The sequence below is a fragment of the Micropterus salmoides genome, unplaced genomic scaffold (assembly GCF_014851395.1).
Source record: "Micropterus salmoides isolate LMB-PRFRI ecotype aquatic unplaced genomic scaffold, ASM1485139v1 Ms_hic_scaffold_14, whole genome shotgun sequence".
NCBI lineage: Eukaryota > Metazoa > Chordata > Actinopteri > Centrarchiformes > Centrarchidae > Micropterus > Micropterus salmoides.
The window spans coordinates 31,378,183-31,405,596 of record NW_024040485.1 but is presented as its reverse complement, the minus strand read 5'-3'; the positions used below and the strand labels follow the sequence as shown (position 1 = coordinate 31,405,596).

The following is a 27,414-nucleotide window of genomic DNA, read 5'->3' as shown; positions in this document are numbered from 1 at the left end:
GCTGCGAGGTCCACGCCACATGTGACACATTCAGATTTCAAAAGCAGTAAACACAGAACAGGAAATCTAACTACAGGCAGCTTCGACTGAAAAACACTTTCAATTAAAAACAGAACAATGAGCTTCAGATCCAACGAGTGACGGACACTTTCCTGAGAAGCCTCATGAAACCAGCGTCCACTCAAATTAAAGATCTTTAAAGAGAACTGAACTGAGAACTACAACACAGGGCTGGAAATGCAGTACAATAAGTACCTTTAAAGGCCACATTACTGCACGTTAGCGGCTGTACCTCATTGTACATTTTCTCTTCAGCAATGACTTCTTAAGAATCATTACACACATGATCCTGGTCGTTACATCTCTGTCGGCTGATTCACACCAGACTCCCTTCAAAAATTACAGAGTTTTTGTGAGTTGTTGAGTTAGAGGAACTTTATAACTTTGTGAAACGCTGTCTGCTACAAATTCGTCCTCTCTCGTAATTTGGCAAATGGAAGACGTGAAGTTCTTCCTTTCTTTGAACAAAAATATTTGCTTGTTAACACAGATCAGCTGTATTAGTTCTTCCTATATGTACCCGTTTAATCCATGACGAGACTTTTCTGTGGCTGCAGCACAAACACCTTAAACAACCTCAAGCTACATTTAAAAGCTGGTATTTGCTAAATAAAGAGGCAACGACTAATTTGGGGATTTATAATCTGAAAAGCATGTATTGTTATTGTGAACTTCACACTTTATACACAAGTTTAATGTGTAGTAATGATGCCTTTCCCGGCTGATCATTTTTTTCAATAATCAATTATTCAGCAATGAAAGCAGATGTTAGGGGAACAAGACTAAACAAACTACAAGGTGTCCGCTGTAGGTGTCTGATAACAGCTGTCTCGAGTTCGGAAAACGTCGAGGAAATCATTTTACTGTGAGATTTAAAAAAATATAAATAAAATAGGTGAAATTTTACAGTTTAATAAAACACTTAAAAGACCAATGATCTGCTGCGGCTCCGTTACTCGGGGCAGGAGGAGGAACTCCAGAACCCAAAGACGAAGCCTCCATTAAAATGATTTACATTTGACAGTTTGCACCAATTAGCTTCCATCTGGGTTTGCTGCTGCTGCCGCCGCCGCCTCGTTATTAAAGCCTGAGTCAGGCTGCACACACACGCGTCACTCATCACACACACACTCCAGCAGTGCAGACTGAGCGTGTGCAGTGACAGTGACAGCAGCTGACAGGTTCAGATGTGATGGCCGCCTTCTAAATTTACCCCGCTGCTTTTTTACACACACTCCAACACCAGGACCCAGAGTGCAGCTCTGTCTGTGTGTTTAGATGCGTTTGTGTGGGCCGCACAGGACCCGGTCTGTAGTCCTCCCTGGTCTTGGGTCAGTCAGCTCTCGGATTTTCTAACACAGTGAAAAAATGCTTAAAATGTGCTTTTTATTGCTGTGTTTTTGGTTTGAGATGATTTTATGTGGTCAGTCTGTTACTGCCGCACAGCTGTGGAGGTGGCTCCCCCTGCTGGCTCCACTGGAAACACACCAGCTCAGTGCTGTACTGGAAAATCCGTTTTTACTCTCTTTATGAGGGACATGCCCTGTTCTGGGTTTGTACTGAGCAGCCGTGAAACAGGTCTGCAGCGTAATCCTTGAAGGCAAAAGTGCGTCCGCTAAAGTTCTTGTTTTTCTCAGATTGTTTTCCAAGTGTCTGACAGCTTTATGGACAGGATCCCTACAGAGAGAGACCTTTCTGTAAAGAGTTTAATCAAAACCGCCATGTTGCTCTCGTCAAAACCACCAGACTCCATTGATAAAAACAGTCATTTTACCTCTCGTCCACCGCTGCCTCCATCGGGTAGTTTATGTTGTTGTGTGATTTTGTTGTTTTTGTTTGTTTGTATTATGTGTGACTGTGATATTTTTAACCCTTTAAAAACACCAAGTCACACTATAACATCAACAAACTAACCGACCGAGGCAGCGTTTGACCAGCAGCGCCTGTGTTCTGCAAGGTCAAATCACTGTTTTTCTTAAAAGGGAGTCTGGTTAAACAAACAAAAAATGAAGGATTTTGCACTGAACTTGTTCAAATTCAACATAACTGAATAGCAGCGTGAAAAAGGCAAATTTATCAGTCTTCATCTTCCAAACCAAACAAATCTGAACAGCAACTACTTCAAGATATTCAAAACAAAGTCTGTGTGAATTTAAGACACGCTTCAGACCGGCGTGGACAGAAACACCACCACAAACATGCAGCAGGGGCGGCACGCCATCAAACAGGCCGCAGACTGATGTTTCCATGACTTTGTTTTCCACCCCGGAGCCTGAAATATTCTTCCTTCCTGGTTTCCATGTTTCTTTCCGTCTGCAGTCGGGTAGAAAAACATCTGATGCAATAAATCTACGGCGAGGAGGAGAAAACTTTCTAATGGTCACTTCCCCCTAAATCCTCTGAAGCATTCATCAAGGTTAAAAACCAGAGCACATCTCTGACGCTGCTGTAATCACACACAGTTTTCCTGGTCTACGTCGCTGGCTGTAACGTCCAGCTCCACGACCCTTTGAAGAATCTGCTCCTCACAGGTTGCGTTTGTCTATTAGTTGTGTCTTTCTGTCCCAGAGGGCCGTCTGGCAGGGACGTGTTGTCTCTGTGACGCCCCAGATGGCGAGGTGTCGCCCTGAGGTGGTTTGGGGGGGGGGGGGGCATCGTGTCTGCAGCATTTCAGCACCACTCCCTACCCAGAATCCTCTGCGCTCACTGGCTCCACTCGAGAGGAAGAACGAACTATTCATGCAAAATAAATAAGTAATTTAATCATCTTCAGCTTGATATCAGAACATGTAATATTTACTGTGTGTAATTAAAATGTAAACATCTGTAGGTCCTAATATTTTTAGATTTGCATCAGAGAGGAGAAACTGGAGATCCAACTGATTATTACATTTAATCTGGAAGACGCAGAGCTGTAACGATTAGTCGGGCTTGATTGGATTAGAAATTAATCTGCAACTACTTCAAAAAAAACATTGTGGTTTCTTAGTAACTGAATTTTTCATCATCTCCTGATCGATCAGTAAAGAACAGAATCAGCAGACTAACAGATTATGAAGATTAATCCGAGAGTCTAACTGAGCATCAGCCTCCTGCTCAGCTGAACAGCGTCTCCCTCCGTCACGCAGTACCCCGTGTACACTTCGACAGCGTGGCGCCATCTCAACTCCAACACGGATGTGGTGGTAGATCGTCAACGCCGTTATTTGACCACGATGGTCACCCGCCAAAATATCTGCCGGCTTGTTCGACAAACAGGTTGGCGGTTCCCTCCCATTCCGCTACGTAGCCAAGATGGCGGCCGTTGATGGAGAGAAGTGTCCATCCGGTTGTTTCAGCAAGACATAAACTACGTCCGGACCGCTTTCTGCAACGAGTCTGAAGGTTCAGACTCAGACCGGAGGTAGAAAGACGGCGTGACCCTCCCGTCTTCGACAACACACGTTTGAAGATTCTTCTGACAGCACATCCTGGAAATCCTGGGAAACCTGCAGCATTTTCCAGCACCTGTAAGCCTTTGGCGTGTTGTTTTTTTATTTTGCAGAGGATGAAGTATTAAGTTTTCTAGTTGAAATTGTTCTACAAAGTTGATTTTGGGAACGTCCCTTCGTTCTGGACCGGCTGGTGAATCAGAGGTTTCCAACCTCTGGGTCAGGACCCCTGGGGGTCTCAAGATGACGAGTCGTGGAACAAACAAGATTTAAACAGGGGGGGAAAACTCTAATCTTGACAATTCTGGTTAATTTGACCTTTTCAGGGCGATAAAAACTATAAACATCCGACAGAGCACTGCTTTCTGCCTCGCTTGTGAGTGTGAACGCACTTCTGCACTCAAAATAGCACGCGGGAGTAAGAAAAGGCGTGAAGTGAGAGCAAACTGGCCGATCTGGGATCAGACCCGGCTGCAGGTTTCAGGAGGAAAGTGGCACATGGAAAAGCTCTTAGCGAGGAAGCCCGAGCGCTGTGATCTGCTCTCTGTGGGAGGCAGCGGAGTCAATCAAAACGTCAAGCACTTCCTGTCCCCGCAAACACAAAGAGCTGGCTTCATGAGAGGCCACATGAAAACAAAGCCGCCGAGTCCGGGCCAAGAAAAACCAGCACACAGCTCCGAGGGAGAGTCCGAGTCTGCAGACGGCATCCGGCGCTGCAGTCTTACGGACGAAAGGCAGAAGAGAGGTTCATTCTGCTCATTTGGATTCTTCTCTGGTTTCTAGTATCTACAGTGAAGGTTTCTGAAAATCTGCGATGCAGTGCGGGTTTTAAATCAGCAAAATGTGTGTTAGCGTGACTAAAATATTCCTACAATCCAACAGCTTTCAGTTTCTGGTGCCAACAGCGGGTGTGTTTAATCCAGACGAGGATCAAACCACCAGGGGCCAGAAAACTCACCTTGAGACTCAATGCAGCAGAAGAAGAAGAAGACGACCACCAGGGGCCAGTTTCACAAAGCTATTTCACTTACTGTCTATATTGCTCACACACTAGTCTAATGCAAATCAGACACCTTACCCCCACGCCGACTCAGGTCTAAGCCTCTGTGTTACCTTGGTAACCACCAGTAACAATCACTTACATAACAGCCAAAAACGGCCAATGGCTGATGATTTGTGGTTTGCTGACGATGTTACGGAGAGAGCTAAGAGAAGGGAAAGAGTTTTTAGGGGCCACAGTAACTCCTAGAAATAAAACGAAGAGGACGAAGCACTGAGCCCTGCGCCTCCTTAAATATTCCTCCTTTGGCATTGTGTACCTTGGTCTTGGATCTTTTCTGTACATCTTCGACGCTCCGCTCAACGCTAGGCTTAACGCCGTTTACTGTCGTCGCAGTTTTTTTTTTTTTACCAAATCTAGCATTCCTTTTTGTTGCCACACACTGCAATGACTTCTCCAAGTAAAATGTCCTTTCAACTATTATACTGCTTCAACAAACACATTATTTCCGCTGGGGGAAACTGCAGCGAGAGGTTGGATGCGCCTGTTCAATCCACCATTTATCGAGTCTTATTTTACCCAGAATTCCTTGCAGTGTAGTCCTACTTGAGATCAGGGTCTTCAGTGCTTTGTGCAATGACTGCAGTGATTTAGGCGTCTATCTGAAGTCTGACTATCTACTGTATCTCAGCCATAGTCTATCTTTGTGAAACCGGCGGCAGAGAGTTAATCACGTAAAGATGCGTTTAGCACTTTGTCGTCTCTTCAAAGCTGCTCAAACCCTACACGTACTGACTGACTAGAACGATCAGTTAATAACTGGAAACACATCATGTTAACAACATTCACGTCTCTCTCTCTCGAACTCACAAACACAAAAGGGGAATGCATTATTCAGCGCGGCTGCTGCAGATGTGACAGCTCAGTTTAATATTCAGGAAAACCACAGAGATTCTCCATCAGCAGGAATACAAATGGGGAGAGAGGGGGAGAGAGACCCAGGGGGGAGAGACGACCATGAAAGACAGGATCAGAGGAGGAAGAGGAGGGAGACTCGCCTCTTTGAAGCAGCTGGGCTGTAAAAACGTCACACCAACGCCGAACTCACCGCAGAAAGATCCACAGACGGCTGAACGTGAAAGTCAGAAACAACTAAATGATATTAATGAGAATAATTATCATCATTACCCTTTTTTATTGTTGTTCACCTGTGAGAGTTAACGGGCCGTTACAAGATGACTGCAAATAATTATTAAGAGCATTTTTAGCCACTTTAACGATTTGTTTTCAATTTGTGCAAAAACAGTTTTCTGCATGGCTGAAATTCTTTAAATGAAAAAAGAGCAGACTGCAGTTTACCAAAGCGTTTCTGTTGGGGCTGATTAATTCACACGGACGTTTATTACCGTCGCACATCGCGCTTACGCTGTGATCGAGTGAAGGCGGGTGCGCGCCGCCGAGCAAAAGTACTTCTTAAACGATAACTCTGCAGAATACTCAATTACTAAAATCATCGTTAGCTGCAGCCCTAGTTACCGTCCCGCTGTCTCTCCGTTACTACAGGCCGACCCGCCACCAAAAAGGGCCACAAATAAAGAAATTAAAACACATTTTTACATTTCACTGAACAGCTGACACATGTTTAGGTTCACTGTTTCATCTATGATGTAAATATTACTATTCTCTCAATTTCATATTTGTATATTGTAATAAACCAAGTCAAGACTGAAACATCCAAAATGACGACAAGTTAAGCCGACAGCGAGTCTTCAGACGGCTTCTGTCTGTCAAACTGTCCAAAACCCCCATTTTTAGTGAACACAGGTTGACGCCTTCATCGTCGGGGCGAGTCCTCGAGAGCCTTTTATAAATTCGTCTGACACGTAAAAAATACACTGCAGGCACACGTCCTTCCTCACAACACACTGACGCCAAGCCGTAACTTCCAGCAACCAAAAGTGTCGCAAACTGCAGTTCCTTGAATGGCCACTTGAGGCCCCGGTCCCCACAGAGCCCCATGTTGTTTTCAGCCTGGGTTTGGTCCCTCTCGTCCATGGCAGATGTACGGTGGTGAATTGTTACATAACTCACCCATTTAAATTATAATGAGGCTTAAAGTTATGCATAATTAAGAGCCGGTCGCTGTGAGTGACGGGGGGGCTCAGGCACTGCCAAGATAGAGCCTGAAAACTTGAAATAAATGTCAAAGCTCAACGCTGCTGCTTCTACTGTAACAGAACACAGATTTTATTTTCTGTAATACAGAACTCCCATTGGAAACCTGCCAATTTAACATCCAGCTCCTCGTCCTAAAATGAAATATCATTACCGGAGGTCAGAGGTCACGACGTCCAGACAGCGTGCGGAACAGAGAGCCAGTTCCCCTCCTCTCCTTTCTGTTTTCATCCGAGCGCCCCGCCCACGCCTTCCCAGCATCCTCTCTGTTCCTCCTCCTCCTCTCTAACCTCTCCTTCTGTTCTGCTCACCTCCCCGCAGTCTGCTGGCAGCGTGCTGACTGTTAGTTTAACACGCTCGGGCGCTCCTCCTTCAGGACGCATCAGCCTCACTGAGAACACACAACACACCGATATAAATCCGTTCCTCAGATCAGGACGTCACAGTTTATAGAGATGGTTGAGCTTCTGTCGTCGCAGTGAGGGTTCAGTTGATTTGTGTCAACAACAACATTGTAGATCAACACCACATTCACAGTCACCTGTCTGTTTGCACATAACGTTCTTTATACTGTAAATATTTGCACATTATCTTTGTGCTAATAACTGTTCAGTCCCTGCAGCTTAATGCAAGTTATATTTAGGATTAATTTGACAATACGTGACTTTTCAGGAACAGGTCTCCTGCTCCCTCCTTTGACTTGTATGACTGGTGTTTCTGCAGAGACCAGGGTCGAACAGAGGGTTGTGTTTCTCGCTCTGCACGCAGGATTCAACTGTCTTCAATCCCATCGAGCAGAGTTTAAAAACATTTACATAAAACACACCCTCGAGACTCACGCCGTCACATCACGCATCAGTTTTCTCACGCAGTATTCATTTCATACTAACAAATAATGATAGATGAGAATCTAAATTAAGATTCTAGAAACAATGGTGACCGTTTTTCAAGCAGCAAAATCGAAACTTATGCTGCGGCGGCCGGCAATCACCATAAATAATGAAGTCACGCTTTTCCCACGAGAGCAGAGCCCAGCGAGGAGTTCATCCATCAGCACGCCGCAGGTAAACAGCTGATCAACATTCCCATCAGCCCCTGCAGCTTTGTACGTGGTCATCTTCTGATTGTCTTATACCCACACAGCTGCTGCAGACAGTCAGTACAGAGTGAAGAAACCCGACTGCAGCTCACCCTCTGGTGAAGAACCAGATTCAGATCTTAGAGAGGAGCCACGCCTAAATTACTTCTCACTGTGCACAAGATCAGATTGTTCTGCTCCAAGGCTGCGTTCACGCTGCTTAACGCTCGATTAGGATATACTGCCCAGAGAACCGGGCTCTAAGTGAAGAAAATAATAACGTCATGCACAACACGAGGGCCCGACGATTAAATGACAAGTATTCAAAACCAATGAACCTCTAACCAAAGCAATTTCAACATGTGGGTTATTTCGCTTTTTTAATTCCCCACTGTGTTTTCCCTTAAAAAGCACACCACGGCGTGTCAAGTCACGTGACTAACATTTAGATCACTGATTTCTGACATCTGTGAATCGAAAAAAAAAAACATCCCGCCTTTAATGCATGTTCAGCAAAGGTAGTTAGCAGCTACGCTCCTCCAAGTGGTTTTAGATGTCCAGCGCATAACTGACCCTTCGCTAAGCCACGCCCTGAATACAGAGCTGGCCAATCACAGCGCAGTATAGGACTCTCTCTTACTGAGGTCCGACACTTTCGTGGCTACGCTCCACTGACTGATTTAAAGAGTCGTTTTCTAGTTTTTTCTGGCTGTATTTTTTAAAGATCTTTTTCCAACAAGTTTGACAACATTTGGCAGCAGTTTGTCAGACTTAGCAACAGTAACTAAGGGGGGCGTGGCTTAGCGAAGGGTCAACCGTGAAGCCGGCCGCTGCAGAGTGACGTCAGAGTCACATGAACTCCGATTCACTTCACTTTTAAGACTAAAATCAGCTTTATTTATGGGAAGACGTCATTTTAAACGTGTGGGAGGACCGTCAGCCTCAGCGTGGACGTGTAAAGCCCGTGTCCTCACACGTAACGCCCTCGGCATGGCGAGCCGTTGTGTGTGTGCGTCAGCTAACTGTGTGTTTGGTCCTGCTGAGCCACAGAGCTGCAGTTAATAAGGAGCTGAAAATAGTCCCAACACTGAGGCGCTGCCCTACAAACACACACCGGCTGCACCTGGGGAGCCAACACCTGGTCTGTGGGGGGGGTAGATTAGAGCAGAACGAAGGTTGCTGGTTCAAAACCCCTGAGGCATCAAATGTCTTTACTGAATCTTTCTTTACACAGGGTAGAGGAAGGGATCTGAAGAGCGTCTGTAGATTAATGTAGAGATTAACTTTGAACTTCTGTTGCGTCACAAACTGCAGATGAGCGTTCAAATCTACAGTCACACAAGCTGAAGGACTAAAGTCTGACAGATCAATACAGTGAAAGCTGTTCACCTGCTGAACAGCACGGTCACATATTGTGTAACCTTCTGTGTTTATATTCAGGTGACATCACGTTACGACTCATTATCATTACACTACTGCTAATAATGTATAATACCGAACATTCCCACATTATTTATTTAGTATATTCTAAGATTATGTTCTCCATTTACCAACTTCTACTCTTCTTTCTATTCCTTTTATGCCTTGGAGTGAAAGCAAGTATCTGTAATAAAGAATTTCCCCTCAGGGATCAATAAAGTTTTCTGATTAGACATTTAACTAATTTAGTTTTTGCCTGAAAAAGACGTGAGGAGTTTTAGAAAATGAGTGTTTGAACAGGGCTGATCTGCTCCAATGACCGTTATTTAAAAAAATCCTTTAAACATCACAGACTGAAACAGGACGAGCTGCTCCGGACGTCCTATCGGGGTGATAAAAACATTGATGTGATGTTTAACTGGAGGGTTGTGATTGACTGATGGTTAGCAGTCAGCTGACACAGCGAGCTAACGTGAGATGATTTAGTCAAAGACGCCGTCCGCCTCCTTCTTTTATAAACCATCTTTGGCCGTTTAGCAGTCAAGAGTTTAATCTAACTAATTAATGAAAACGAGGCACCTCGACACACGAGCACCGCCAAGTTTCACGGGAAATAAATCCTACTGGTTTGGCGAGAAACAAGGCGGAGGGTCAAAGGTCAAAAGGTCAGCCAGACATCAGAGGGATTTACTGAATATTTACATGGTGAGTTTTTAGGGAGGAAGAGGCAGAGAGGGGGATTGTGGGGCAGATCAGAGGCGAGCGGGACGAGGACACGGCACACAGAAATGGGATTTCAGAAAGAGAGCTGAAGGCCTGGAGGACTCTGATCCTGGACCAGCAGGAGGTCCAGGACTCCAGCATCAGCACCGACTCCCCCGCTGAATATTAAGATTTTCCTCTCCAACGTCGGACGCTCTGTTCTGCTCCGATCTCACCCGATTCCAGTCTGGTCACCTGACGCACACACGCCGAGCATTCAGAGGCTGCGATTGGTCGAGAAGAATGATTGATGTTAAACACAAGTGCGTTCGAGACACTTGAGTTCTTCTAGGGAAATACATTTTATCATTTTAAGCAGTGGTAGCAGTAATGGTTGAAGAAAATGTTTGCAGTAGTTCAACATGTGACCATTTTACTTCATTTATAAATCATTTATTCATCTAAATTTAATCCAACGCCTCACAGCAAGAAGGTCGTGGGTTCAAACCCCGGTTGCTCCGGCCTTTCTGTGTGGAGTTTGCATGTTCTCTCCGGGTGCTCCGGCTTCCTCCCGCCGTCCAAAGACATGCAGTCTAGGTTGACTGGTGACCCTAAATTGACCTTAGGTGTGCGTGTGCCTGGTTGCCTTTTTCTATGCTGTGGTCCTGTGATGGACTGGCGACCTGGGTCCTGATCCCAAGCTCCAGTGTGAATCTGGGCTACTGGTCACAAACCAGCAACCTGCAGTCCGCTCAGACGCCACATGACAAGACGGCGAGGGAATCAAGCAAACGGACGCACAGAGAGTCAAAGACACCAGTATGGCTGCAGCTATCGATTATTTTAGTGATTGATTATTCTACCGATTAGAATTGAAATCCTTTTGTTTATCTTAGCAAATATGCAAGAGAGACAATAAGACAGGTCTGTCAAAACTAAACACATTCAGTGGATTTAGGGGTTATATTACATTCTGGGTTCGAAGGAAAACAATGATTGAAATGCAAAAAGCAAAGTATATACTTGAGTTTGAGAACTACATGTTTCTTCTTTGTGGCATCTGTGTTATGGCATTGTTATGTCTGGACTGATTTGTTACGTTACAAGACTAGAAAAGAAACGAATGCACTGCAATGGATTAAAATGATCTCTCTAGTGTTCAGCGAGGTGTTGAAATCTAAATTTCAGTTAAATGTAAATTGACTAAGACATGCTGTAACTGTGACCAGAGAAAACAGAAGACGACGCTGAATGCTCACTGTTGACCTTGTTGAAGTGGATGTCAGCTAAGATGATCTTAAGTCTTAATTTTCCAGGTTGTCCAGAAAATGTGTGGGGAAAAACACAGCTACAATTCACACAGCTGTCCACTGACAACACCTTCGACCACTAAAACAACATCTGAACCTACTACGGACCTGAACACATCTTCTCTCATCCACCTACCAGGTATTTTCCAGATCTGAGAGACTAGAATTTTCCAGGTTTTCCAGGAGTGCTTTGATGATACAGAGTCACTGGTTCAAAGACGTCCACCTGAAGTAATGTGTGTGTAAAATGAACTTTTCCTTCCACACAGAGGGATGAGATCAGGTAATACAGAGCATTATTTGCTTTTTCTGGATCAATAAATGTTGATAATGTGACTTATAATAAGATAAGCTAAAAGACAAAGCAGATGCTGAGCTTTCAACTGTCATCAGGAGTCATTAACAACACCATAAAGCACGTTGTGTTTAATAATAAAAACACACTGGATAAAATAAACGAGTTCAATCAGCTGATAATTTCCCATCTTCAGTAATCAATACAAATGCACGGATTAGCAAACCACTTATCAAATGAAATAACAGCTATCTTCAAGTCAAACAAGTCACCTTATTTTAGTAGCTGTCTGAAATTTCTATCGTGGTGACAAAACGTTAAAAAGAAAACAAACTGCCGTCTAATAAAATTAAAATTCCTGCGCTCTCCGGAGAAAACGCTACGCCAAACTACCATTAAGAAATATGACAAATTAACAATTCCTTACTTTACCATAATCAGGCATCGCTGAAAAAAACACAACATAGCATCCTTCATATGTCAACCGTTTTGTATTCAATTCGGCATCGATATAAAGCATAAATATTAACTATATTGACGTACAACTTTAACTTTTGTTAAATTAGACGGCAGAATCCACCACCAGCCTCCGTTGGTTAGCTACGCTATTTTAGTGGAGGGAAGACCACGTCTGTGCGAAGCGAACCGTTTCAAAAAGTAGATAAATTACTGAAATGCTCGCTGTTTGGTGGATCAGATACACGCCGAATTAAACATCAACTCATAATTAAGCAACTCCACCGTCTACAGTGTTTGTGTGAGGGGATTTAATGAGTTTTAATCAGGCGTTACCTTAGTCGTGACAATACAGATGCAGTCCATCGTTCTGAGGCGAGTGTAAAGCCCGGGAACATCAGCATCTCATCGCGCGCTGTCCCGTCCTGCCGCGCGAGCTCCAGCCGGGCAGTTGGCTCACGGTTTCCTTAATAAATACCGTAACATTCACACACAGACCGACCGACAGCCGCTATCTACCGGCGAGAGAGTGTGAGCTCACCGGAGAGCTGCCTCATCCCTCCCCCGGTCCTCCTCCGTCCCGGTATCCGGAGCCCAGCGGGAGCAGCGCTCACTGAGCCCCGGCTCCTCGAGTCTGAGGCTGCGTTTAAGAGCGCTGGGAAATCTAATCTCTTGACATTTATCCTGAGCAGAAGAGTACGTAAAACTAGTAAAAGCTAAACTACATGTGGTCTTACATGTAGTACTGAAGCAGCTCATGGGAAATATTATAAGAAGGTTTTTTATTTCAATGTGAAACCTCAGTAATTAAGGCGTCATTATCACACCCCCTTGTTCGTGGGCTATAAATCTAAATTTATTCCAACAGCCTTGAAGGCAACATTGGAATACCTGATTGTCTAATTGAACACAGGCGCATCTCTGCAGGTCTGTTTACACTCATAAAGACGAACATTAACTGAGCTTCACACCCAAAAACCTCTGACAGTTTGAACAAGACACCTGAAAACAATTTATTTACCTTTAACATAACATGTGGACTTAAATATGGCCTTACCAGTAAAGAAAAAATACTTTAAACACGTTGTAAAGCTCCTCTCTCAGCTCTCATCCTCCTTTTAAAACCTTAAGCTGCATTCAAATGTCATCATGATTTATTATTGAGTTGAATGTTCATTCACAAACAAACGAGGACAGCGTGAGAACAGAAAATAATAATGCAATTACGCATCGAACCAAAAGTTCAGCGAATAACTTTGATAGCATTAAGTTAAAACTTCATTAAAATGGGAATGTGTAGAACTAAACATCTACAACAGATCCTTACACGTGAGAGGCAGGAAACTAAAAGCGTTTGTTTTTTTACCCGGACAAAGACTCAAAAAGGATTCATAGAAACAGCTACCAATTCACTTTCTGTCAGTCAATCAATCAATCATTTAATCGACTAATCGATTCAGCTCTAAACACTGCATGGCGTGCTTCCAAGAAGCGGCGAGGTGTCCCACTTTAACTTCAAACCTCAAACTCATCCCTAATAGGAATGAGCAACATGTCCAGGTGACGTCTTCAGCCGCACGCCAACTTTAAAGCGCACTGACGGCTTGTTATTATATGCATGACTCAACGCCAAATGGCAGAGGAGGAGGAGGAGGAAGAGGAAGAGAGCGTGTTGCAGCAGCAGTCGAGGCAGCGTGGGCGGGTGGGACTCACATAAGAATATTTCACAGCTCCATGAATCTGTCATATGTCGGCGTCCCCGCCTCGTGTGTGTCATCACATGGCGTCTCATGACTGCTTATAAAACACTGAGCGCTGCCACAGGAAGTGATGCAGCCAGGTGTTTTGTTTTTTTACACACTGGAGCTCAAGAGAAATTTCACCTTTAATTTAAAAATCAACTCAAGAAAATGAACTGGAATCAGCGAAATTACCTGATTAATCAATATTTTATTTTTCACCCTAGTTATGTAGTTGGAGGTTTTACAGCTCTCCGTTTATCAACCAATACCGAGGTACCGATCCAACACCTGAGCTCTCTGTATACGTCCAGGTTACGGAAGCTCCAAGAGGCCAAACATTAGTTTTATTTACTAAATAACTACAATAAAATGTATGAATGTTTGGCCTATTGGGGCTTCCGTACCAGGTGTTTTCAGGTGATTAATATTATTATTGTAATTCATCTGTGTGACTTCTGCCGACCGTTTGACAGAAGGACTGTTAATGTGGATCGGTCACGTCTGGTCGATTTAGCTGATCGGTTTGTTGGTACACTGAAAAATTATTCGTCACTGAAGGTTCTTTTTTGCAGTGATTATTTTCTTACATGAAAATTAAACGTGTGTGAAGCAGCTAGCTAGGGCTATACTGAATGTCATTTTTCATTTGAAGTTACTATAGAGTAGGGCTGCACAATTTGGAGGAAAAGTCACATTGCGATTATAATTGAACAAACGGTACTGTGAGTCTACTTGCTTAATTATCAAGGAATGTATTTCTCAACTTGAACAAAGTTAAACAATAACGAGTAAAAATTTACAAGGGGAGCTCGAAGCAGAAAATTTGGCCCACCGGCTCAGCATACATCTGTCTGATGCAGAGTCTCTATCCACGACCTGGAGGAGCAACTGTACATGAGTGTATTATATAAAGACTATAATGTTTAGTTAATAGTTTACTGCTAGAATAACAGTACATTCATTATAAAGTATACTTTTTTACCACTAGTTGAATATTAAATCCAGTTACAGCGGTTTCATTACTCTGTGTTGTTTTTTATTCATTAAATCCTCGTGCAAGCAAAATGCTCTAATGCTCAGTACTAACTTATCAATAATCATATTGTTCAACATTTAATGATTTGGTGAAGCACGTCAAACTTTTTTAATGTCCCGCCCCCATCCAGGCTGTGATTGGTCAGTTGACAAAAAGTAACTGACAAGCGCGTCGGCTCTATGAAAAGTTGAACGTGTTGACGAACAAAAGGCAGCGAAAAAGCCAACGTTAAATGGCAGCGAGTCAAACTCACACCTTCCTTATCTTGTCTCTTCTTCTGTCTCACTGTTCAGCACCAGCATTTCTCTCGGTGCTCAAAGTGAAAAAAGCTAAAAGTGTAAATTATTTAATATTGGCACCCACAGGCTTCCATACCAACGATGACTCTTCAAGCTGCACATTCAGAGTGTAACAGGCTCACGTGCTGTCAAACATTAAATTAAGCCGTCTAACAAACTTTAAATAGACAGTCGTAACAGCTGCGGGTGTTTCCCTGCTCAGGAGATTCATTTACACTCTTCAGTAACGTTTTATAACCAGATGTTACCGCCAGCTGTCCGACTGCAGATATCACAGCTGTGCAAGTGCAGTTTGATTATCATTTGCATAAATACAAGGATAACAGTGATCATTAAATAACCCGTATACCTATATGAACCTCTCCGCTCAACACCAGTTTAACATTCAGTCATTTCTGCTTAACGACTTTAAACACAAACAGATGTGATGATGGCCGACTCAAAGCAGAACAACATGAACACACAAACAGGAGCCCGAAGAGTCGAGGCATGACTGCAACCTGCAGGTGAACCACATGAACCACCACCACGAAGGTCCTGAACACCAGTACAGCTCCAGTCTCTCTGAGGGAACCCTGATTCTGAAGCAGAACTAGCGTTGTGGGTCAGAAGACGTCCACTTTACTCGCAGCTTCCGTAGCAGGAAGTGGGTTTGGATGGGTTATTCCACTAACTATAAATCATGATTTAGTGTTATTTTTAACTTCCTTCCTCCCGAAATCACATCAGCTTAAAGAAGCTTCGGAGCAATAGGGCGGCTCGATTATGGCAAAATTCACAAGCCCGATTACGTTGGTCGATGTTGAGATCACGATTATTAAACACAATTACTTGATTTAGGAAACATCATGCACTTACTGAACTTTGAAAAATGAATGCTATTTTTATTTTTTTAAATGATTGTATGCGCATTACCCCAGTATTTTAAAAGCAACACTGAACAGCTCGGGTAAAGTAAAAGTAATTTGTCATTTGTTGAGCTTTGAGCTGGCTGCTAGGCTCATTTCTGCAGCGTGAAATGCTGAAGGCGTTTAGTCGTAGTTAGTTACAGCCCGCCACCTTGGCTCGAGCTGAACCAAACATCACAGCCTGGCTGAGACGGAGTTAGGGTTTGGGGGGGCTTTGCTGTAAAGGAAAGGGTGCGCTGGATTTATACCACGAGACAAAACATTGCGTAACGTCATCCCACAGTGATTGTTTTTATCTCCATTAACTTGTTTTTTTAAACGTTGAAGCCAAAATCATAATGAGATTTAAATGATATATTATAGATAATTTACATTTGGATCTGTGACACTGAAACAAGTTAAATTAATCTTGTTTTGAAAAGGCAAAATTACAAATAAACTGATTTAAAAGCGTTTGTGGCGTTTTAGCCCTAGGAGGTAAAATGCGTCGTCATTTGAAAGTTCTTACAGGATCTGATGTGTTCGTCTTACAGTAAAACTAACACTGAGCTTTTACTTTTTATTATTGCCTCCGTGTTTGTAACAGAATAAAAAGGTCCATGTCTACAAGGGATGTCCACTCTACGGGGCGTGGGCCACACCTTGCTTTCTAAGGTCCTAATCTCACCCTGTCGGACGAGCTCTTCATGCGTCTGCGTCCGTGTGCTCGCAGCTCTGAGGACAGGAGGTGTACTGTTCAGACCCGACAACATGAACCAGAATGAATGAAGAACAATGAACCATGACCCCTGAAGCCAACACAAACCACCTCAACATGTCGCTGCGTTTCTTCTCAGTTCAGCTGCATCTGGAAGTCGTTTTATTAAAATATGAAACCAATGGTGAAATCCTGCCGCAGCAGCAAGAAGCAGCTGGAACTAAAACATTATAAACAGAGACCATCAGACGAGCTTTTACATTTAAATATGTCTTAAACTAACTGCTTTATGCACATCTGGCAGACGGGTGTGCAGCAGAATGAAGTCAGAACATCTGTCTGCACAGGAACTACTAAACACTGTTTACTGAATCTCAAATCTTCTACATGTGGAGCATTTTACACCTCTATATTTAGATTTCTATATTAAGTCTAAAGGTTACTTAAACTTTCTTTCATCAAAATTTGAATGAACATACACTGCTCCAGTATTAAACGAGCACACTGCAGTTGGCAGCTGTCAAACTCGTCTGCAGTGTTATTGTGGGCAAAAGTGCGTCCACTAAAGTTCTTGTTTTTGCTGCTGACAGGCTCAGATTGTTATTCCAACTGTCTGACAGCATTATGGAAAGGATCCCTACAGAGAGCTTTTTTTTAAAAAGGAAGTACCTTTTTGTTTAACCTGAAACCGTCGCTCTCGTCAAAACCACCAGACTCCACTGATAAAAACAATCATTTTACCTCTCCGGTCTATCGCTGTTTACCGTTTAGGTTTGTGTTATTGTGTCACTTTGGTGTTTTTAAACTCTTTTAAAACACCAAAATCTCACATTAACACAAACAAACAAAAACAACAAAGTCCCAAAATAATAAAAACAAACTAACCAACCGAGGCAGCGGTAGACCAGACACTCCTGTGTTCTGCAAGGTAGAATCACTGTTTTTATCAATGGAGTCTGGTGGCTTTGACAAGAGATATACAGAAAAAATTTTAAGTAATATATTTTACCATCTCTCTATCTCCATCGTATCGCTCTCTCTAGCTACTGTATCTCTCTATCTATACATCTATCATATTTCTCTTTCTCAATATCTAGCTCCAAGTCTATATTTATTAAATTACCTTTTATTCAGATAGATCTTGTTTTGGCCTCCAGCCCCAACAAAAATACAGCACATCCTGAGGCAAAGGCATTTTAAAAATGCTTCACATTGTTCAAAAGTCATAATTAATGAACTAAAACTGAGGATACGTTACAGTCGGCTTTAAAACTGAATTCTGTTTTACTTCAGAGGGTCTCATTTAGTCGTCTCTCTGCTGCTTCTCGGCCACAACACAGGATTTCTTCTCCGGTTTCACTTCGGTCACACTCAGACTCCACTTTATATCAGCGACACCTTGAGGCCATCTGGGTCAACCTGAACCTGACCCCTGGACCCAGAACCCCCTGGCCCCTCTGATGGTCCCAAGCACATGAGGACTGGATGGGACATGCGGCGAAGGTGGACGACACCCCCTCCCACCAACAGCAGGCGTCCAGTACTTACTTGTCCGTCACGGCCCGGCGGGCGTTTGGCCTGAGCCAACGTGTGCAGGATTTCGTTTAGGAGGGGGGAGTCCTACGAGCGACGACGTGAGTTTACAATCAGAGAAGAGAGGGAAGAAAGAGAAGGAGTTCAATGCAAACAACACACCTGGGTCTGCACAGAGTCTGTGTGGTTTGTTTTCAGACTGCTTCAGTGCCAGGCGGGTGGAGTCAAAACACAAACTGACAGTTACCAAACCTTTTCTCGAGCTCTCGTTTCCTGAATGTGTTTCTGATCTTTAATCACTACAGCTGCACGGGGATGTCACGAGTACCAATATTCTGAAAACATGACGGTACTCGTTTTTCAAGGTCCAACACGTGGAAGAAATTTAATATTTTGCATTGGTCAACAGCTCCGTGTAAAAGCCTGGACTTCTTGGAAAGCTGATTCAGGCAGACGTCCCCCCCCCCCAACACACAAATCTCAAACCACTGCCAGTACAGGTGGAGACGTTAAGAAAATGAATGAATTATGCACAGTGTAAGGTTTTAATATCAACAGCTGGACATCCTCTCACAGCTGTTAGATGTTCAAATGTTTTTATGTCGAAGTACATGAGATTTAGTGTTTAGTTTTCTTACCTTAGTATCTAATTGGGAATCAAGAATCGACTACTGAATATCTGGCATCGTGACATCCCTAGTTGCAAGTGTAGATCAGCTACTGTCAGTACATGCATGACTACACACATTCGTCAGACGTGTCTGAGACAAACGAGATTTATAAACTGATTCATCCTGGCGGGACTTTAGTCGGCTAAATCCACAAGAGGAAGCCCTCTCTCACCTGGCAGTTCACCTGAGGGTCCGTGTGACCCACACCTGAGGAGGGTACTGTGGGCTGAAACTAAAGACCAGTATGGTTAATGGGAACTTGATGACGTCAGCAAAAAAAACATAAAGACAACCTTTCACTCACAACAAGAAAACGCTGAAGCTGTATGGAGTAAAACTCACGCTCTTTAAAACTACTAGCCTGTCACACGCCAACTCTGCAGTGGGGAAAATACTTCTACTTTACTTCAGTATTTAAATTTTATGCCATTTTATACTTCTAACCCAATATGTCAGAGTACTAATCCTGTACTTTTTACTGCACTACATGTATTTGACAGTGACTTTAGATCATAATGTAATGCAGTAATAAAACTAAGTAGTACACACATACTGTATCTGAAAGTGGCTCCACATTGATGAACTACAGTATTAAAAACACTCTTGTGTATTCATTGGTGATGAAAACAGAATATATAACAATTAAATGGGCAATTGTTTGTTTCCTTATGCAACATTTTGACTTCAGGGCTTTAACTTCACACAGAGTATTTTTAGACTACGGTATTTCTACTTTTACTCTTTCCAGCACTGCCTCGCTCTTTTAAAAGAACAAAACTGCCGGATTTACATGTTGTATTTTGTCTCGGGTTGGGTATGGAGAAATTTCAGAGACCCATGCGTTTGGATTCTGCACCTCGCTTCCTAACTTCCTGCATATTTCAGCTCCGGACTGAAGCGTCGGGTCTACGTACGTAGCTACGCCAAACGCTAGTTGCTGGTAGCGCTACAGCGTCCACTGAGTTGACTGTTGCCAGCCGAGCAGGCCGACTTCCGGACTCTCAAATATATTATTCCACTGTGTTACAGTCGCCGTTTTTGCCGCTAGTAAAATTTACTTCAAAGCACGGGGCACTTCCTGTTGGCTCGGAGGCTTTGCAAGGCTACCCAGCCGACCAGTTCTTACGGTTCGCATTGCATCGCCGTGGAGTTACATTTTTGACAACGGCGTATGGTAGGAGGCTACGCAGAGCCTACGTTGTAGATTTAACACAGAAGTATAAATTGGATTTTACAGTCCATCAAAGTGTCTCTTATCTGCCAGGAGCTGCTACGCCAACCGAACGTCACCTCATTTGTTACGTCAAAAACGCGTGAAGAAGAGAGTCCTTCCGAAGAGGATGAAGGAGATCTGTGGAGTCAGAAACGAGACTCCATAAGTCAAATCATAATCGATGAAATTTTAACCATACCCAACCCTAATCTTGTTACCTAACAAACAACATGTGTATGTTGTACGATACATTTTGCTGTGAAGAAAGGAATCAGTGAGGTCTCTCTATGTGGTGCGTTCAGAGTCTGCAGGAACAGGCAGCGCTGACAACACTTCCGATCAGCTGTATGAATGCAGGTATGACTGGGTGATGACACATTTTAATCCAGAACAGCAGGCCTCATGCAACAACAACAAAAACACATGTGATAACTGAGATTGATAATTGTATTTATTTAGTCACTCCTCTGTTGTTGTAATTGTTATTAGTTATGTTAGGACCGCTTCAAAAACAAGATGGTGCATCTCAAGGTGTTTATCCTAAATTTGAACAATAAATCCAGCTGTTAACTGTTGTTTCCACCACAAACTTCCGCTTTAAAAATCTAATTCATACCAGGACACACACAGTAACATTTGGGGGATCATTTTCCATTTTCTGGATGATCCCATAAAAAGTTCTGAAAACACGGGATCAGAGAGAAACAACAGTACGACTCTCTCCTGCTGAACACCCATCTCTTTGTTCGATTTAATTTGTTCCTCTCGTGGCATCGCTGTTTTCATGGTTGAGATTTAAGTCAAAGAAATTAACTGCAGAAAATTAAACTCCCAGCCAAAAGCATGTGTTGCAGGCTGGAGGAGTCCTGAGGGGTTTAAACGTCTTCTCTGACTCAGAAGTTACAGCTGCTGACTCACCACACAAGCAAATAGTTTCACTCATTAGTGACTTAGTGTTAATTAACTACAGCTGGCCAAATCTGCTGTCGACCACCATCCTTCAACTACTGACTGGAAGTTTGACTTCTCGGGAGGGAGCAGCTAATGTGTCAGGGTTCTCGGGAAGGAGCAGCTACTATATGTCGGGAGGGAGCAGCTACTACGTCAGGGTTCTCGGGAGGGAGCAGCTACTATATGTCGGGAGGGAGCAGCTACTATATGTCGGGAGGGAGCAGCTACTACGTCAGGGTTCTCGGGAAGGAGCAGCTAATATGTCAGGGTTCTCTAAAAGAACATGTTGATAAAACATGAATTTTCAAAATAGTTGCTGATTCTGTCAGTCGTTTCAGGTTGACCCCACCTGCTTATGCTAACCTCATGATGCTTCTCAACTAGTTAAAACTATTTAAAATAGAAGATTCTGCTAACTAAACGATGTTTATTGGCCCACACAGGACGAACGAACTTTGATGTTGCTCCAAAACTATTTCTCTTCATTGGTCAGCTTGTTTATCGAAACAATGGAGGCGGCATCAGCAACCGCTCGCCTTCTGAAAACACCTCGAGTCTCTGTTAGATGTTTGGGAACAAATGTGCTGTAAATCTTGTCATCAACTGTGTTGAGATCAGTTTGTTTTGCCTATTTGACTACAAACATTCAATTCGTGTCACATGGTTTTTATGCCAGTACAACACATCCTCTCCATGCCAAGAAACATAAAAATGCACAGCCAGCATCAAGCACCAACATAATGATCAGCCAGAAACAGAAACAAGCAGAGAGACGACACAGCAGGTCGGCCTTTCATGGTCTTATATCATTAAAACTCCATATGGACGAGCACACCGTCACGCTCATGATACTGAACACGGCTTCAGATGAAAAGTTTATCGCTTCAGTATAAAACACTTGAAAGAGTGTTGAGCGCTCAGTCCCTGCTGCTCGCCTGAAGCGGTTCACATCAGACAGAGTGGCGATAACAACCTTCAGTCATCATGTAATGTTTTGAAAGGTATGATCTATTTTTAATATTCTCTATTTTTACAGAGGGCTGTTCTTTTACCGAGAAACCCATCACTGAAGACCGCAAACCAGTTTAGACAGAAGCAAACTTTAAAGCAGCTCACTTCCTGTCCTGTTAGTCCCTGAGCCATTAGGCCTGATGACCTCTGAACCGGGTCTAGGCCCAGCAGCTGTGTTACTGATGAAGTTCTCTGTTCTTACCTCGATGCTGGTGCTAAGGCTGGGCAGAGTGTCCGAAGTCACCGTTGCGCTTTGAAGGCTGGAGAAGTCCCACAGGTTGACGGGCGCCATGGGGTCCGCCGCCTTGGGCGACTCCACCCATCTCTGACTGTCCAATAAGGTCACTTCGTAAAATTCCTGGATATCTGAGAAAACAGAGGACAAGACACACTTCCAGTCAAACGTGACAAGTCGAGGGATTTTCAATGACATTCAAGCACCTAAACATTACAGAGAAATAACGATCATATCGGAGGTTATTCTTCAATGACAGCTGTGTTTCCAGTGTTTTCACATAGAGACTTCACTTGGTCTATTAATTATTGCGCCAAGGTAAATTTATGGCCAGCCTAGGACAACCAGGTCTATTAACTCCTGCCAAGGTCTATTTATGGCCAGCCCCGCCCAGGTCTATCAAACTCTAAAACAAACTGGAGAATGAAGTTAAATGAAAACAGTGAAATAAGAAACAACAATTATACTTTCATTCTGTGGGAAACAAAAAGGCCGTACTTTAGATTCATTTTCAGAAAGACGTCTCTTTAAATCCTCAGGTGCCTTTTGAACACCTGAGCCCATTTCATTTGTGGAGAAAAAGTGGACCAGGACACATTAAAAACCAATAGATTATTGAATAGTAAACGGTTTGTGTGTAAAGGATTCTTTGTTTTAGGGGCACCACTGCTCTTAGATAACATAATATGTCTCACACGAGGTCTGACATGACAAGAGACAGGAGGGAACAGACATTTAATTCTGTAAGAAAGAAGCATATTTATTTTTAATTTAATGTTAAGATTTTTGCCAATTCTGCTGTATTGAAATATAGTAGTTTTCTGTTAGTTCTCAGTTAAAGATTGAATCCCTGGAGATTTTAGACATTTTGATCCCAGATATCAGCGGCCGTACGTTGTTTTTAGACCGTAAATCATGCATCCCAGTCCTTACAGAGCAGACAGAGTGTGTCCTGAGTGTTGGTGAGCCAGTAAAGGTCAGTCTCAGCTGTTGTGACATTCATCAGGTTACGTCGTTGCATGGCATGGAGAGCAGAAACTACAACAACAACTACAGTAGCTTACAGGGCTCGATGCCCGAGTCACCAGGCTTTATAAACAACACTCAGGTTACGCCTTACAAACAGCGGAGCAAAATAAACCACGTGTCCCGCAATATGTAGTCTCAGACATTTCCTAGAAACTTGTCAAAAATGTTGAAATAATTATTTGTTGTAGTAAGACAGATTTTTTTATCCTATTAAGATTTGAGATATTGTTTGCAGTGTATTCTGATGAGAACCAAACCTCACCCAGAATTAACTTAAAATAACACATGGTGACAGACCGAGGTCTTCGTTCACAATATTATTTAAAATCTCATTTTAACAATTCTTTCAGTCAGGGAATTTGTTTGTTTGTTTGCGTTAGTGTTTTTTAAAGGGTTAAAAACACAAAAAAGTCACAACAACCCAAACTAACCAGTCGAGGCAGCGGTCGCCCAGAGAGGCTCAATTATAGTTTTTAAATCAATGGAGTCTGGTGGTTTTGATGAGAGCGATTTATCTAGACTGTTCTCCACAATGCTGTCAGACCCTTGCAATAACAACCCGAGCCGGTCAGCTGCAAAAACAAGAACTTTAGTGGACGGACTTTGATGTTGCAGTCCTGTTTTACTGCTGCTGACTGCTGGACCAGTTTCAAAAGAAATCTTCTAATTAGTCTCAAAAACATGGGAAAATAAGGTCCAGGTAGAAAAATATGTAATATATGGACTTTAAGACAGTTGCATAAGACTTTTGTATTTGTTTGAAGCCTTTGAAGGATAATTAATCGTCATTGACAGATAGTCTGATATTATGAGCTTGTGCCTCCAGCAACACTACAGTCAGTCTATGTGAAGCCAACATCATAAAAAGGCCTCCAGCCCAGTGGACACATCCAACATGCTACTTTATTTTTGGAGGAGGGCTTACAGAGAGCGGCGATCTAAAATAACCGAGGCTTTCTTTGGCTCGCCGTGGCAGCTGACCAGCACAGATGTTTTCCCATAAACCATCAGATCACCACTTCAGCAGCTCCTCACGACGATCCCTGCAGCTCCCGGCCTTTAAATGTGATCGAGCAGCTCTGCGTTTACACTGTGGTGCAACTCAAAGAGCTTTTACATAGGCAGGCGAAGAAAAGCATTAGAAAACAATAAACAGATTATTAAAAACACATGTGTACCTAATAAAGAGCTTTTAACAGAGTAAAGCTCCGTTGTTTCACCTATAACCCCACCAAACAGTGATGTCACCGCGTCCTGGAGAACACCTGTACATCACTGCAGCCAGGTGAGACGTTACACCACTGGAGGTGATCTTTAAGTTAGTTTTAAAGTACTGTTTGCATTAGCTGTGAAGGCAACAACACGTTTATTTTTCTTGTCGTGCAGGGTTACGTCTCTGGTGTTTTGTACGTGCGTCGCTGCCTGTAAACTGTCACTTTAACCAGCACTCACTTGTAAAAGACACCCTGCCGTAAAGAGACCTCCCGAAACAAAGGTTATATTAAATAAAAGTTCAACAGCACAGAGCAGACGTATTTACGTAATCGATTACGTCAGCACTGTGTTGCTGTGATCCTCTTGTGCTTTAAAGATGCAGTTTAAAAGGTAATATTTGATTACCGTTTCTAATTTTGTGGACTATTTGGGAATATGAATAATTTATGTTTCCTGAGTCAACCAGTAATCGTGTTAAATGATCATGATCTCAATCATCTTAAGATTTTAGTAATAACTGAGTAGCACTACACCTCAAATGTGTTTGAATTTTACTAATAATTAACAGCTGACCTGTGAAAAATGTGAAAAATGATCTTCCAGATGCTGCAGTTTGGGTCAGACTACTTTAAATACGAGAGCAATCGACACAGATAAAGACGTTTCCTGTCCTCCAGCCAATCAGCTGTTATGGTGACACTTCCCCAGCCTATTTACATCACCAGAGCAGCAGCGGAAAGATGATGGTGGACATCATTTATCTAACTCCCCTGTTCTCTCAGCGTCACAGTTTGTTCCTCAGTAAAAGCTCCTGAAGATAAACTCACACTCTAGAGGAAAAACATTTCGTCTTCTCATCCATCTGCCCCCGTCATCGTCAGTAAATATAAATTAGGATGACACAACCGTTAACTGTTGTTCGGGAGGAGAGCGCCGTCAGGAACCTGTGAGGAGGACTTCCTTGTCTCAGTGGAGCTCTGTAATGTCACCTGTGAAGCTTCAGGCCGACTGTTCTGACGACAACACGATCACAAACACGTTCAGATCACGGTCAGGCAGCTCAGACCGTCTAGTCCTGTAGGTTTCACACTAAATGCTGTGTAAGAAAATCAGTGAAAATAAAAAGCCCCAAACAAACAAATGACTTTTCTCCAATATCATCAAATCTTATGTAACAGCCTTTTATGACTGAAAATAGCTCCAAATGTCAACAAAGTCCAGAAGCTGATGTAAGAACTAAAAATAACAGCTTCCTCTCTTCACGATAATGTGTTCACTCTGTGTTGTGATGAAATGTGCTTCTTGTCCCGCTCAGGATGAACTGCAATAACTTCAAGTACAAATTTATTTATATAGCACATTTAAAAAGAAACCTAGTTAACCAAAGTGCTTTCTGACCTCAGGAAACACAACAAGTGTACAAAAGACAGCAGAAAAGGTCAAGGTGTCAAACTCAACCAACAGAGGCGGGTCTTTACAGTCGGAGCAGGTCAGATATTCCACAGGTCTGGAGCCCTATGTTAACTTCATACTCATGATCCACCGTTTGAAAGCACATCAAGCTACGGCGTGATGCAGCAGCCGCCGCCTGGTGCGGTGCTGTTTTAGAAAAAACACGCGTGCAAAATATAAAATAGTAATTTCTCACGGTATTGGTATGAAATATAAACTAGGACTAGGTAAGGCTTTAGGATGCGGTCCTACAGTGTTTTCCAGCTAATAAGCCAGCGTGCAGCTGACGGAGTTGAGCTAAATACTGAGTCCTGAGTTGTTGTTGTTTTAAGTATTTCCACAGAGCAGAAGTCCAATATGTCAAACATATAAAACAATCATTTTGAACCTGATTAAATCAGATTTCTGTTCCTGAAATAGATGCAAATTTCATCCAAAAGATCCAAAATCCCCATGAACGCCAGTATAAACGCAAAGTGTGCGGTCCTGAGTCTGGGCTGAACCGTCTGCTGTGCATTCTGAACACTAAAATATTAAACATCAGTAAATTCTTTTGTCATGTTTGTGGTAGTCTACATTTAAAAAATTGTTTAAGATTTAAAAATAAACCAGCCAAGACTTAAAATCCGGCTTCACCTGTGTGAAAAGTTCCCAGTCAGACTACATGCTGAGGAGTGGCTGCGGTGCAGGCGGGTTCCCCTCGGGGGGACAACCTTAAACACAGCGCCGTATTGATGTCCGATAAAAAGGGACCTCTGTGGAATTGTGGGAGACCGTTAAGAGATCAGTTTACAGTGAAACCAGCGAGCTGCTTCCTCAGTTAGCGGCTCATGTTCGACAGCAGCAGTGCAGCCGCCGCAGTGACACTCGGGGAATGCTGTGAGAGGAAGAAGGTCCGACACAAGAACATGAACATGGTTCTCCACAACAGAACTCAGCTTTTGTTTTCTACCAGGAAGCCTCACATCTCTGCAGCAGAAATAACAAACGGGTTCAGTAATGTCATGAAGTGTCGTGTAACAAACAGACAATGACTGGATTACTGTTGATGCTCAAGAAAAGCAGAAGCATGACGATGTGACGTTATAAAGAAGAGTCAGTTTATTTCTAAGCAGCCCGACGGACATCAGAGAGACCGCCGACGCTGGGAAGAGCACAGAGTTTAGTGCAGAATTTGTACGACAGAGCAAGTTCTGGTGCAAAGGGAAAAGGAAGTGTGTACAAAGAAATGTAGTATATAAAGAAATTAAGACATTAGGGGCCCAACTAATCTTAAGGGGACACTGTAATTAGGGATACGCAGACATGAAAGCTCTCAGAAGCCGAAACCGAACATAATGAAAAACTTAATACCGAACAAGAACATTCACATTTATCACCTTTATTTCTTACAACTGCATAAATTAAATAGTCCAAATGAGCTTTTTCCTCCGTGTTTCCCACAGGATGTGGAGAGACTATAGTGGGGGGTCTGGGGCCCGAGAGGGTCCGGTAAA

At 43.0% G+C, this 27,414-nt stretch overlaps 1 protein-coding gene across 13 annotated transcripts in view; it reads right to left on the bottom strand.

Annotated features, from left to right (window-relative positions):
• The window catches only part of LOC119902695 (disks large homolog 1-like), a 163,271-nt gene that overhangs the window by 122,956 nt on the left and 12,901 nt on the right, over nucleotides 1-27,414 (bottom strand). For 12 of the 13 annotated variants that reach the window (XM_038719037.1, XM_038719038.1, XM_038719042.1 and 9 more), the window contains exon 3: nucleotides 22,190-22,353. In XM_038719037.1, the coding sequence (XP_038574965.1) occupies nucleotides 22,190-22,353 (164 nt within the window). Of the gene's footprint in view, nucleotides 1-12,262; nucleotides 12,507-22,189; nucleotides 22,354-27,414 lie in introns of those variants that run through there. The other variant, XM_038719050.1, reaches the window with a different exon arrangement.